The sequence below is a fragment of the Parasteatoda tepidariorum genome, chromosome 4, assembly GCF_043381705.1.
Source record: "Parasteatoda tepidariorum isolate YZ-2023 chromosome 4, CAS_Ptep_4.0, whole genome shotgun sequence".
NCBI classification, from domain to species: Eukaryota; Metazoa; Arthropoda; class Arachnida; order Araneae; family Theridiidae; genus Parasteatoda; species Parasteatoda tepidariorum.
Genome location: NC_092207.1, coordinates 101069071 through 101084102, shown reverse-complemented (window position 1 = coordinate 101084102; position 15032 = coordinate 101069071). Strand labels below are relative to the sequence as shown.

Below are 15032 nucleotides of genomic sequence, written 5' to 3'. Positions count from 1 at the left end.
TATAATGCTATTGCATTATATGGTGTTGCTGCTTGTTGTTTCCAATGACACTCGGGCAAGTCAAGTTCACCAACCAGTTAAGTCGGGGAGGTGCACCTTTCGTTTGACAAGAGAGCACCGCGAGGGTGAAAGCACGTCTTAGCTCAGGACCCCATAGATAGATGACTGCCCCAATCATTTGTGAGGCCTTTATTTCCTCAATTTAGACACAGTTCTGAGGAGGAGGAAATTTTCTTCTGATCCTTGTACCTAGGGTACAGATCAGTGACTGTTTATAGGGCTTTCGGTTCCAAAGATTTTACGAGCTAGTATATCGTATTCACTCTGTGGGTCTCAGTGGTTTCGAAGATCGAACTCCGGACTGCAGTCCAATGATCTAAACATTGGGATATCGCTGCCGAAAAAAGAACTACTTATCAACATCTCTTACCCACATTCGCACTTTTAAAAGCATCTTAATTATAAATTTTTTCTCAAATTTTTGTAATTCAGTAATTTAGCTAAGTAAATTTGGTTTTGGAGTATTGAAAATCGTTGGGGCATTTAATACATACAAATGTTACTTTGGCTACATCGGAAAATCCAGACTTTCCTCAAAATTTATGTCAAAGGAACACAATATATATTTCCGTCAACAAAAATTTGATAAATCATCTTGGAACCGTGGACATGAATTTAATTTCGATAACGCTATCCTTCAAGCCCTGTCACAACAGCTCATTTTGATATTCTGAAAACTAGTTTCATTCATATAAATGATTTCATTCATCCCAATTAACGACACGAGCTCTTCACCAGTCTTCCCTATCATCTGGAAATGCATTTTTGCCCTTATTTGCTTTTCTTGGCCCTCGTGGTTTCCTTAATTTCGTTTTTCACATTTATTTCGTTTTGCCTCTTTTTCATTTTCAAATATGCGTTTTTTTTTTAAATTTTCAAATCTAATTTTTTTTCTTCCATTTACGCCTTGAAAGCGGGTGTTTATTTTTGAATCCTTGAACCATGTCGACTTTTTCCACTTTTATAATTTTTGAAGTAAATAAAATTTTTACAATATAATCTACTGTATCATGTTTTTTGAATTTTTCCTTTCTTATCAAATATTCAACTTAATAAGTGTCTACCTGGGCTCCTTAGACCATTAACGGCCCTTTGCTCCAACCTCAATCGCATAAAAAATTCGTATTCTAAAATTTTCATTTCTCAGAAACTATTTGAACAGTTCCGTTCAAATTTTCATTTTATCAGTTTAAATTGCATTATTAAAGATAATGTAAACGTTTTGAATTTGTTATTAACTCTGCAACACCTTGTTTCTTTGAAAAAATTATAAGGTGAGTGTTTGTATTTATATGTTTTAAGTGGAATTAATTGCATGTAATAGTTTTATTTTTCTCACTGTGTAAAAGAGAATTCAAAATACAGTTATTGAAGATACGTTTTATTTATTTTTAAGCATCATACCATAACAAAGTACTGAGATAAGTGGTGTTTATTCATTGGATCACCAAACGATGAAAAACCAGTGAAGGAACAAGTGTTCCTTTACTGTTTTTTTTCTTCTAAGTTAATGAAAATAAAAGATAAACTTTAATTTTCTTGTACCTTTAGTGATGTTCCGCATCAAAAGTATGTTAAAAATACGAAAAACAACTTCTAACCAGTGAGGGAACAGGCATGTTCCTTTACTGGGCATAGATTTCCCAGTGAATGAACAGTATGTGTTAATATGTTGACACTTTAATTTTCAATTCATGATTACAAAAAAAAGTTAACATTTTCCAAGTATTTATATGTTATAATTTCAAGAATAGGCTTGTTTTTAAATATTTGTATGGCTTATAAATTCATAAAGAGCATTAAAAAATAACCAAAATTAAGTGTTCCTTTACTGGGTGTTCATTCACTGGTAAGAGCTGTTCCTTCACTTGGTCTTCTTACTACTTGTTATTTGAACCTCCAAAACTTTAAAACAATATTATGTAAGTTCTCTACAATTTTTTTACATAATTTGCAATTAGTAACAAATATGTTGACACTGTCATTTAACTAAAATTACGAATTTTGAAATTAATATGATTTTTTAAAAGGCAAGCGAAGCTTATGTGTTCCTTCACTGGTTAGTTTACTCTAATAAATAATCGTAATTTTTTTGAAGAACTATTCTTAAAAAAATGCTTAATTATCTTAAATGGTTCCTGAGAATTGTTTGAAACGAAAAAGGGAAATTGACATTAAAGTGCATGAAAGAAGGGTTTTTGAATTGTACTTCAAGAAACATAAAAATGTAATAGTATCGCAATATATATTTTTTTCGATTTGAAAATTTAATTTATTAATCTTTTTTAAAATTTAAAATTGACAATTTTTTATTCCTTTTGCATAAGTAGGTATTGATGCCAATTTGTACAGTCATTGGGAAAGATTTTACAAAGTGTTTGTAAGAAAAAGAATTTTCTACTTCACACAACACTTAAAATCATAACTGATAACTGATTAATCTAAAATGCATAGGGTCGTTCTTTTTTAAACTTTAAAATCAAAGTTGTATTCGTTAAAATATAAAAGTTGTAACCACTAGGAAAATTTTTCGTCAACGATTGAACAAATAGGCAGTTATTGTATCTTTGCATAAAAAAAGTTGCAATTACAAAACAAACAACAAAAACAATTGGAAATTGCACCATTTATAGAACCGTTCACCTAATTTTTAAAATTATTTCCTGACTTTTAATTACCATTTTTATTATTATTCATTAAAGTAAAGATATATCATGACACTTTTTGAGTTATAAATTTAAAGAAGCTTTATTTATTTTTTGTTTAGTGTATACAAAACTTTATGAATTAGTTACGAAGTAGAGTATCCCTTTTTTTTCTTGAATGCGGCTTTAAAATTTCCAGAATCAAAGCTTTACAGCTAACTTAAAGGAACTGCTCTGCTACAAATAAACATTTCGCAAAGTGTCTCACCTGTTGATATCTTGTCATCCAGATGGCGCTACAGGGAATCTTTTAAGTAAACAAAAAGCAGACAGTTTTCAATCAGTTAAAGATGAAACTTCCAAACCACCGAAAGTGTTCTGCGAAATTTTTTAAATTTACTCTTTTAATTTGCGAACAATTTTGATAACCCTCGATTGTACTAAAATACTGTGAGAGGTGCAAAGCTAAGGATCCCCACATTTTGATTAAAAAAAAATGTATATAAAAATGTTTATGCAATTAATTGTCGCAGTATTCGTACTCTCAGTACTGGATACAGTATATACACAAGGGTTACACCATCCCAATTATTATCATTACGAACATGAAAAGAATGACTTGAGGGGAAATTATTGCCGCAATAGAAGACCTCAGCAGTGTTGCCCTCACAGGGATGATACTTGTACTGTACCTATACTAGGTACAGTTTGTTATTGCGATATGTTTTGCGATCGAACAAATAATGCGGATTGTTGCCCAGATTTTGAAGAAGTATGCCTTGGTGTGATATTCCCGACTGGAATTCCGCCTCAATTGATTATACGTAAACGTAAGTGATTTAAAGTTTGATTATTTTATTATATAGTAAAATATGAAAAATAAGTTAAATTATTAAAAACTATTAAAATATCCTTATAAATTTATTTTTCTCTGAAATAATGAATGACCCATTTTTTTCTTTTAGGCAAAAGTGTTTCAAATATGTGCGACATTTTTTCATAAAATGTATTAATATTTAGAATTTACGCGCTTTCAATACTTCACACTTTCTCCTCAAAACGATAAGTTGTTTTAGAGTTTGATAAATATCGCATAAAAATATTTTATGAGATAATTATCCAAAAAGAACAACGTTTATGTTACTTTGAAATTAGATAAAATGTGTTACGTAATTTAAAATTAGTATAAAATATTAATCTAGCTCCAAAGTAACGCAAACGATATTCTTGCGTGAAAAGTATCCAATAAAACTAAACAGCTTTAAAAATATGAAAGAATTTAAGCGAACATTTATAGATTACGTATTTTTATTAAATAAATTATATTAATATATTATGGTAACGATATGATTATGAACGCTACTATTTTAAACACAATATTTTTAAATATTTTATACATAAATCTAATATTTTAAACATTTTTGATCATAATTTACATATTTTTGTATTACATTTTATAGTAGAAAATCTATAACCGTATTTATAAATGTCCCACGAGGAAAAATTTTGTGCGTGTCTGTTTTAATAATCTCTTAAGATTGTATAATTAATTGCTATGACATTATTTTTGTGTATGAAACTATGTCTCATAATTTAGCCTTTTCGTAAAGAAAAAAAAACGATATTGATATGAGTAGAATTCATTATTAAAGTATGATTTGAAAATAATACGTTTATAAGAGTTGTGCTCGAAATTTATCGAAAAATGAGTTCTCATTCATTTTTCTCATTCATTTACGAATGCGGTTAATAATTTTTTGTTGCATCGTAAGCAACTAGGCAAAAAAAAATTCTAATTGAATCAAAAGATCTAGATTTTAAGTATTTACATCAAATGTTTGCCTCTTATACTATTCGAAGCTGCCAACTACTACGCTTTTTTCAAAATATCTTATAGAGTGGTAAACAATTTATAACGGAATCTTTCAGAATAGTTGGTAATCTTGCCAACATTTTAAAAGCCCTGCCACGAGAGAGTTAGATCAAAATAGCGTTTCATATGAACTTTTAAATCACATTTATGTAGTAAAATCAAATGGAAGAAATAAAGAATCATACATTCAAACAAAAACTAATAAGAAATTTTCCTTTAAAGTTTAAAAAGATGGCAGCTCTGACTTTTTACAACTCATCGTATTTATACTCTTTCTATCTTTAATTTCCCCTCCGTACATCGAAGTTATCCCAAACAGGTGATTCAGTGGTGTTGGTTCGTTAAGAGAAAGGTATTCGTGTCATAACAATAACACAATTTCATTTATCCCCGTGCAGTTGATTTTGACAGAATGGCTGAAGCTTCAAGCAAAACATTTTCATCAGTCTCTAGTTCTAATGAAATCGAATTGAATTTTATTCAGTTTTTTTGAGGAGGCACAGCCAACGCCATGTGTAGACTTTTCACCATACTTGATACATATTGATACATACTTGAACAACTTTTATGGTATGATTACATGGAGAAGCACTTTTATAATTCATGGAGAAGAAGAAACAGAAAAATCGTTTACGATTAGTCTGATGTCTCTAACCCATAATCCGTTTTTCATTTGTTACAATTTTTAAAAACATTGTCATCATCAAGGGTCAAGAGAGAGCCGACTATTTATTAAATAACTGTAGCAGCCGGAATTCGAATACGCAATGCTTGCATTAAAAGCAACCACTGCACCCCTTCTACTCTCTATTTTTCGATATCAATAACTTCGGCAACTTATATCTCACCATCCTACAATGCCAGAGAGCTTTCGCTCCCCAACGATAAAATACCTTCTTTTCTTCTTTTTTTTAACATCTGGTGAACCGTGAGAGGTTCTTTTAGTTTCCATCTGATGTAAAAGGAATGTGGGTTGATTTATTTAAAAAATTCTTCAATATGACAGATACTTTCTCTAATGATTGTCTGAAAAGTTTCTTTGCTTCTGTGCTTTGACTTAAATCTATAATATGGAGTTAAACAATTAACAATACGCTTCAATTTTGTGGAAATAACGCTATATTGTTTACACGTTTTATGAATACATAAAAAGAGGAAAACTTCTTACAGTTTTTATCTGCTGATATTATTTTAAATCAATCTCATTTTATCTTTAAAAAATATAACCCCTTTACACTTTATTACAACTGCAAACCATTGCTCNATATATATATTTGTCTCTGAAATGTGCTTCATACTTCGTATTTTATTCAGGTAAGTTAAATTTTTAAAATAAAAAAAAATCTAATCATGAGAATTTTATTAAATTGCTTGCTCCAAGATTTGAATTTTTTTTATAACTTTAGAATATTGTTTTTCACCACCCAATTAAAACAGGTTTAGTTGAATTGTTTCGCAGTTCAAATTTTATAAGTTAATTTTATTACAGAAAATGGGAAGGCAGTGTTTTCCCGCACATCAACTTTTAAAGATGACACTAAAATAGAAAAGTGCAATTCCTTAAATAAGCATCAGAGAATTCCTACACGAGTTCAGAATGACATAATCTGATCTTTAACCCTTGCGAGAAATCTTTTCGAGGTACTTAGACTTTTTGTACATAAAAATTCAAGCATCATCAGACCATAAAGAGTTATTCACCCCTTCATGAAGATCCTGGATCCATTTATATCCCCACTTCAAGTCGAGGAAGAGAGAGATACATTAGGAAGGGAATGATGCTTCCACAACCGGCAACGTATTGTTCAGACTATTATAAGTCCCATTTGTTTCAATTATAACAAGTTGTTTTTATTACGTTCGTAATACTGGATAAGTACCACGACGTTATTTTTACAGCTTGATTAAGACAGTATTCTTTGATTCACCACCTATCGGGTTATGTGTGAATCACAGTTCTTGAAATAGGATACCCTATTTAGAGATCCGTCAAGTTGAAATAAGTGTAGTGTGTTTAAACGTGGACAATAGAAGCGCTTATCACATGATAATGTTATTTTATTTAGATTTTTTTTGGGACCCACATAATTTATTATAAATTTTGAGACATATAGGTTTTACGATTTTCTATGTGACTTTTTGCATTGGTTTTCATAACCAGTGAGTATTTATCTTATGAAACGATGCGGTTGATAGGAGTTCAAATATTCTCATATTTTTGCGACGCGTCTTATCAATAAAATGGCACATAATTTCAAAACTTTGATTGACAATTAAAAAAATTTTTTTTTAATAAAAACTTAAATCATCGTTTAAACCTTAAGGGACACAAAAATAGCTTCCATTAACTATATTCATCTTTAGTAAACAAAATATTCTTATAGTGTTAATTGTTGAATGATTCTTAACATAAAGGAATGTTTTTACTTTATCAATTGCTGTTGAATAAAAGTGTTTTAAAAAACGTGTAGAAGGTGTGTATTTAACAGAAATTAAACAAAACAAAAATTACATGAATGCAATTATTGTAAAGTAAAGCAGGACGATTCGTAATATTTTAACACTTTCAGCGTAAAATTTAGGTAGCCAACAAAATTTCTTTTCGTTTAATTAATTTTCGATGAAGTAAATACTCTAAATATCCATCATTTAATTTCGATGTTTTTCTGTCTGACTTTTTAAAACTAAAGTGATTGATGAAACGTTAAGTGTTCAGAAATAGTGTGCAACCACTTTTTTTAAATTTTTTTTTGCAGCATATCACGCTGTTAAAATAAAATTAAGGGGTACAAGTGGGGAAAATAATAGTGCAAGAGGAAAACACGAGGAATAAATCAGAAAAAAAAGTGGTAGCAAATCTATGGGTATGANAGGACGATTCGTAATATTTTAACACTTTCAGCGTAAAATTTAGGTAGCCAACAAAATTTCTTTTCGTTTAATTAATTTTCGATGAAGTAAATACTCTAAATATCCATCATTTAATTTCGATGTTTTTCTGTCTGACTTTTTAAAATTAAAGTGATTGATGCAACGTTAAGTGTTCAGAAATAGTGTGCAACCACTTTTTTTTACATTTTTTTTGCAGCATATCGCTCTGTTAAAATAAAATTAAGGGGTACAAGTGGGGAAAATAATGGTGCAAGAGGAAAACACGCGGAATAAATCAGAAAAAAAAGTGGTAGCAAATCTATGGGTATGACATATGGGCGTGAAATTTATTTTTGCTTTCACTTGAATACTAAAGATATCAGTTCTAGTTCTAATGATACTCACCTATATTTTATTTTAAAATAAGCAGGCGTAAATAAAATAAGTCAAAGTCTTTGTTATTTCTTCGATATATAAATTGATTTCGAAAACCTTTATACCGTTTTTCACCCTGATTTTTAATATTCTGTATTATCCCGAAGTTTTGAAGGTAAAGAAATAAATTTTACGTGACGTTGTGTTAAGAAGAGCTTTGATATTATAAATTTGTTAAGAAGAGCGCGCCGTAAGTAAATTGTATTAAAGTACTTCAGAAACAACGCATTATGTGAAATTCAGAAATATACCATCACTCTTTTTTTAAATAGCTTTTCTGAAGAACAAAACTTCTAACTATAAACGAAATTTTAAACTTTCAATCGAGAATTATTTGATGAGGAAGTATCATAAAATAATTGTAGATATTTAGAAATACATGAAATTTAACAAACGACTTTTAAATAGATTTTTAAAAAAATGGTATGACAACACTAAAAGTTATTATTTTCAGAATGTTTGTTAAAAATGAACGAGAAAGAACTAGCTTTCTTAAATCTTATTTTCTTGCTCCATTAAATGCTGTGTTATTTTTAAATTGTATAACCGTGAAATCATGATTTTGAAATCCACCCAAATACCTTCTGAGGTTATATGTAAAATTGAATCACAACTAAGTGGTAATGGCAAAAGAAAATTTTGAAAATTGAAAAACATGTCAATAAGTTTAGGTAGTAACATATTTTGATTTATCCTAAAAAGAAACTAAAAAAGAAGTAGTTTAATCAGCACTTTTCTGCTGCAGTTTTGATAATCATGGAATTAAGCAAATTAAAATCCTTCGTTACCAATGGGAAATACGGAAGTTAGTCTATTAAAAACGTTATCAATTTCTTTACCCGAAAGAACAACTTTATCGTTCACAGTGTATTGATTTATTTTCTAAGAATTGTTAAGGAAATAAATAGAAAAGTTGTTATTAGTTACTGTGAATATATAAAGTGGGAGAAATTGCTACCGAATCAAGTGTTAGGTGTTTAAAATGTCTATTTAGTTGACAATTAGAATGTTATTAAAATATTTGCTCCGCTTTCTTTAAGTCACCTTTATATTTAGTTTACGCAAATGACATTTACTATAAAAAGACTAGAAAGTTGCGTCATTTTAAAATTAAGTTTAAATCTTCTTCCGGGGCCAAATTCTATTGGGTAACCCTGACTCAGTGAACAATGGAAGAAATCCAAGAAAATTCCTGTGGAATTTTTAACACACAAGCTCACTTGAGACTGCTGCATATTTGAAAAGTTAATGCAGATTATAAATATCATATTCATAAAGAAATTAATTGCTTTCTTAGAAATTACAATTTTGTACGAAGAAACTGCTAAAAAAATCATAAAAACTAAAGGTCTTATTCTAATAAATAAATTAAAAGAGAAAGATGTGAAATTTATGAATGATGATTAAGTGTTGTGAATTTTTTTTAGCTACTTCGATTTTAAAAATGCCGTCCAAAAATATTAACCTTTAACTAATTTTTTTATTTAAAATATTTTTTATTTAAAATATTTTGCAATTGCCTTTTTTTCCCTATATTTCTTATAAATTAATTTAATTGCAAGAAATTTGACCATTTCTGTTATTTTTTAGAAATTTTAAAAACACAAAGATTAAGGGGAAAAAAAAATCGAAATTATGTACTATATTCCAATAAACACTTTAGTTTACTCCCTTCCTCGAAAATAAAGTATAATAGTATGCATACTTCGTAAACTGTATTTTAATTTAATACATTCCGCATACTAGTTATAGCATTTCAAAAAGCTATAACTAGTTATTTCTTCAACTAACCATTCGTAGAAACTAGTAATAAGTGTTAGAATTAAGTAACTCATAAAATACATTAATTTCACATACGTACATAAATTAACTTGCATTATTTTTTTTCAACACACGTGGTTTAGAGGTAATTAGTTTTAGACCTACACCCACGATTAAAATAAATATTTTTGATCATCCCAATATTTAAAAAAGTTTGACAATTAATATACTGTATAGACATTTCCCTCTTTCGGTGAGATTTTTATAAATTTAAATGCCACTTTAATCGATAATCCCTCAGCAATCCATTTTCAATAATGTTGTAGCACTTGAGCTAATTTGCATTTATTTCGCAGAAACATACGTACTTACCCATCACACTATATTACTAATATAAACTTTCGCAGATGGATTTGAAGTCACGTCACGCTTTCTTTTTAAAGCTGAAGTGGTTGTTAACTAAAGAAAATTACCTTAGTTTAAACCTTTAATGACTGTAATTGTTTCGTTAAGTTCCATTTATCATCCTTGCAGTCATTGAAGTCGACCTTTTAATTGTTTATAATTACTTTTAATGACACTTTTAAACTTTTGGCGAACCAGCTGGAATTCTGTATTTGTCGCCTTGTTGAGGTTTTTGAAATTAAGTCATTCATGGAAGATTGTCTACAACAGTAAATAAGGAATGACTCATATTTTGATTTCAAGATAAGAGCTGAACCAATGCAATCAATTACATTTTACACATCGAATTGCACTGAAAAAGAAGTGATCAATGAATAAACAAGTATAGAAATGAGCGGAAATGATTGGGAGGGGAAGAAAGGATGAGATAAGAAACATGCGTAAGTTCGAGAGCTCTTTTGTCCATAGTTTAATCACAACACCATCTTGACATGATAAATTGATTCACTGCATTGGAATGGAGCTCTTAGGATCGCTATTTCCTCCTTCATATTTATTCAATCACCTTAAAATGTTTATTATTTTTACTTTCATTTTTTTATCAATTGAAGTTGCTTCTGTGAAATGACATAAGAATTGAGTAAGAGCTAAAAATGAAATTCTAAATATGGAAAGGCATCAATATATGACACCATCATGTTCTACGATCATTTATGGAAAATATAATTTTTCTGAAATTAAAATTTTTATCCCTTCTTTAAATTTACATTAATTTGAGATATTTTCTCCGGAGCTAACGTATCAAAATATATTTTCGATAAAAATTACTTGCAGTTAATATTTTCCAAAAAATTAGCAAATAAATTCGGACAGCCACTTTGGAATCATAAATACATACACATCGAAATAAAGCAATGTCAATTTTGTACTAGAAGAGTTAAAACAATTTCATATGAAAAGATATATGATCATTTTTACCCCTTGGTTGATGCTTCAGTGGCGAAACACTTTATGAAAGAGCGAAATACATACGCAGGAGAAATAACAAATAAATTACAAAAAATAAAGAAAAGAGGATTGATCAATAGGGTTAAGGAGAAAGAGTTGCGGTGGATATAGAGCTGTTGCATCAAAATGAGGTGCCTCAGGTTCAAAGCCCTGCTGTGACTGGTTGATACGAGTTCTGCTCCCGGCTCGCACCGACCACAGCACTGACGTAAAATATCCTGAGTGATAAAGGGATAATGGTTCAGAATCCCCTTGGAGTTGGGCTGACAGTGGAAGCTTTTCATGGTTTTTCCTCACCACGTAACGCACATGCGGGTTGGTTCCATCAAAAAGTTTTCCAAGATACCTAATTTGTCCCAATACTTGATCCAGGAGTTCTCTTGTCTTCTGGATTGGGTTCAAAATTACAAGACTATGGAGTTGAACATTGATAGTCATAAACACAGAATTGGGTCGGCTGCTCAAAGTCGGTTATAAATAAAATAAATCAAATAGGGACCAAGATTGAACAAAATAGTTTTTTGCAGTAGGGTTGTAGTAGAATAGCTGTTGCGGGGGGAGTAGGAAAAGAATCGAAGATCTAGAAATTTAAAGAAAATGGAAATTACGAGCCAAGCAAAAAGGTCTTCTTTAACAATATTATTAGAATTTTCGAAATTTTGCTATGATTCCCAGAAATCTACGTTAGTGACTAAGGAGCAGTGTTATAGACATCATTTGAGAACCTAACTAATCTTTTTAAGAACCTATCGGGATAGGTGAGTTGCGCTTCAATTGATTATTTCAATATTATTTCAATTATAAAATTTTCTTCGTATTTTAAAATTAAATCTCTCAACCATTCCATTAACCAAAAGGCAGTATCAAATAATTCTCTTTCAAAATAAGACTTTCAATTATTTTCTTCGACTGAACGATGCAGCGTCAAATCTGTTCCCATTATTCAATGACGAATCGGTAAAAGTTTTACTTGTCCTTAACTAAATATATACGGTGTTCTGTAATCACCACCTTTTATATAAGCATATTTAGAAACCTTCTCAAAATTTAACTCGCCAGACTCTAAATATTAGAGGAACGTCATTAGGTTTTAAATATGAAATTGCAACGCCATGAACAAAATCTGACGTTCCAAAAACAAGCAGTGTTTGTTAAGTTCTTGAAAATGCCGAATCGGCAAAATTCTAGCAACACAACTTGTCTTTAACTATAGTTACATAAGGTGTTTTGTAATCACAACCTTTTATAAGCTTTTTTAATCACAACCTTTTATTTAGAAACCATGTTAAAATTGAAATCATTAGATTCTAAATATTAGGGAGTGTAATTAGTTTTTAAATATGAAAATGCAATATCATAAACAAAATATTATGACCCATAAACAAGCAGTGTTTGTTAAGTTCTTGAAAATAGTAACAAAACATTTGTAGTGAAATTACTTTGAGTATGATTCATTTTAGAGGAGGAATGGAATAAAGAAATATATTTGTAATTACCATGTCATATTTGTAATAAGAAATGTAGGTTTCATATTCTTTGTAGTATTCAACAACAACCTATTAAAGCCAGATGGTTCATGCGCAACGAAGATATGCATCGCGATCAAACCCTCTAAAATAAATCCTTTTACAAGGCCCAAACAAAGTCAATTTTCCGATGTTGCCCAGATATTAGAATACAGCTTACTTTTGTAGTGATGCATTTCTCGCCATGCAGAAAAAGAAAGGTCGTTTGCATTCCAATCAGCACTGTCTACCTCTACAAGAGCTAGAAGTTCATGACAAATGAGAAAAGGGCAGCATGTAGTGCCCAGTTTCAGGATCTTTAGTATAGCGTTTCAAAACTGAAACAGGACTCATTTGATGCAATAATATCATGTACAATTTAGACATAGAATTTAATTGAAGCAGCGTGTTTCCCAGTGGTCCACCAAAAATAATAGAAACTATTTATCTAAGAATATGAAATAAATTTTTTCTTCTTCTTCACTTCGATTATTTTTTCATAGCAAATATCAAATCTTATCTGTATGTGCATTTATGTTAACGAAATAGTGTGGATTTTGAGGAATGTCTTATAGCGAATTTATAAAATCGAGAAACACATTCAATGAAAATTTTTTTTATATCACTTAAATTATTTTAGCAAATAACAGTCATTAATTGGCAATTTATTTAAACAAGTATCAGTCATTATTTTTTAATAACAAAGAAAACAATTTAAAAGATATTGCGGATAATTTATTTGTTGCTGCTCTTTAACAAAAGGAAAAGGACAAGATAGCAATTTTATGTACAAAAATAAATGGTTGGGAAGCTTTTTTTCTTCAATTAAAAGGCCAAAAGGAAAAAAAGTTTTCTTTTTAAGAAATTAAGTAGCAGAAATTGTTGATAAAACATCTCCGGAATTTTCATTCATAACACAGGGGACAGATTTAATGCATTTTTTGTCGCAATGTACACGTTTAAAAATGTTATATATTACAAGGGGTAGCGTAAAGGTTGTAACAAACTTCGTCTGGATTAAAATTGTATAGGAACAAATGCCCGGAAATGTCATTATATGCAGATTGGGGCGTTCCTTATTGTCTATATAACAGGGAAGAGCTCTCGTGCGACGAGATTTCCGGGCATGGGTTATCCATTAAAATCCCCATACCCGAATTAGGCAAGATCAAGTATTAGTATAAATGCAATTTTTTTTTCCCCAAGTGTAATCTATCCTGCTTTTTATAAAATATTTTACTAGCTGAAAATTTACATAGTATTATTAAAAAAGTATTTATTTCACTTGAGCATCAGTCAATAAAATTAACAAACGCTATTGTGAAAGAAGAGTAACGGAGCATTTCAGAGAGTTGAAAATATGTTACAAGTGCGATTACAGCACTTGGAGTAAATATTTTCTCTACGCGTCTACGATGAAAGACAGTCGAAGCAATTTTAAACATAGTAAACATAAAAGAATAAACAAATAAAAAAGAAGAGTTATTCAGGGGTAGTTTAGTTTCCAAAACATATCAATCTCACATGTTGTTACTGTGATTTTTATCATGATTTATCGAAACCTAATTACGCACCATTGCAAACATAGAGTTTTTTGTTTTGAAACTAGAACTAGGTCAAATAAAACAGTTTTAGAAGATATCTTTTAATAGATGCACCTCAAACAAATTTGCCAAAAAACGCATGGAATGCATTGTTTGTAAATGTAAATAATCGATGGATTCATGAGTTTTATAAAAGGATAACAATTTTACAATCAAAATTTCATTTTCTTTTTCTTTTTGCATCGCGTTCAAATTTAAAAAGTAAATAAATACAATGTAGTATTTTTAGATTGAATCTAGCCTAACTATGAAACTATAATATTGTTTGAAAAACATAGGCATTAATTAACTTTTCTTTTACCGTAGTTGCGATAGCTCGACCACCCAAATTTCGTTCTACCCTCATTTTACTCTACACGGCACGGCATACTAAAGCAGATATTCTTCCCCCAGATATTCTTTCCCTTCATATGTATGTATATACATATACATATATATATATATATATTAAATTTGTACTTCTGCTATACATGGTAGAAAAGTTTTTTTACATTTGTCGAAAGGCAATAAATTCTACGATCATTTGAATTAATTTTACAAAAGAAAAAGTGTTCATAAACTAATTCGAATTGAATAATTAAATGTAGTGCAAGATGAATAGATGATGATAAAAATACTCAAAATTTTATTCAGTGTAAAGTGGAATGTAAATATTTTATAGAATACAAGGCAGATAGTGACAAATGATGAGGACACATACACTATAGGTTTAATGGGGGATGCTGATACTTAGGTTGTTGTTGTTGTTGTTAATTTACGTCGCACTAGAGCTGCACAATGGGCTATTGGCGACGGTCTGGGAAACATCCCGGAGGATGATCCGAAGACATGCCATCACAATTTTGATCCTCTGCGGAGGGGATGG

General features: G+C 30.0%; 2 protein-coding genes across 3 annotated transcripts in view; one reads left to right on the top strand and one right to left on the bottom strand.

Annotated features, from left to right (window-relative positions):
* Nucleotides 1-15032, top strand: part of LOC107438844 (tubulointerstitial nephritis antigen-like) — a 58039-nt gene that overhangs the window by 7741 nt on the left and 35266 nt on the right. The window contains exon 1 of one of the 2 annotated variants that reach the window (XM_016051228.4): nucleotides 3036-3535. The exons of the other annotated variant lie outside the window; for it this stretch is intronic. Within the exon in view, the coding sequence (XP_015906714.1) occupies nucleotides 3202-3535 (334 nt within the window). The 5' untranslated portion in view covers nucleotides 3036-3201. Of the gene's footprint in view, nucleotides 1-3035; nucleotides 3536-15032 lie in introns of those variants that run through there. 2 annotated transcript variants of the gene reach the window in all.
* The window catches only part of LOC107438845 (histone-lysine N-methyltransferase SMYD3), an 83448-nt gene that overhangs the window by 59052 nt on the left and 9364 nt on the right, over nucleotides 1-15032 (bottom strand). The window lies entirely within an intron of this gene.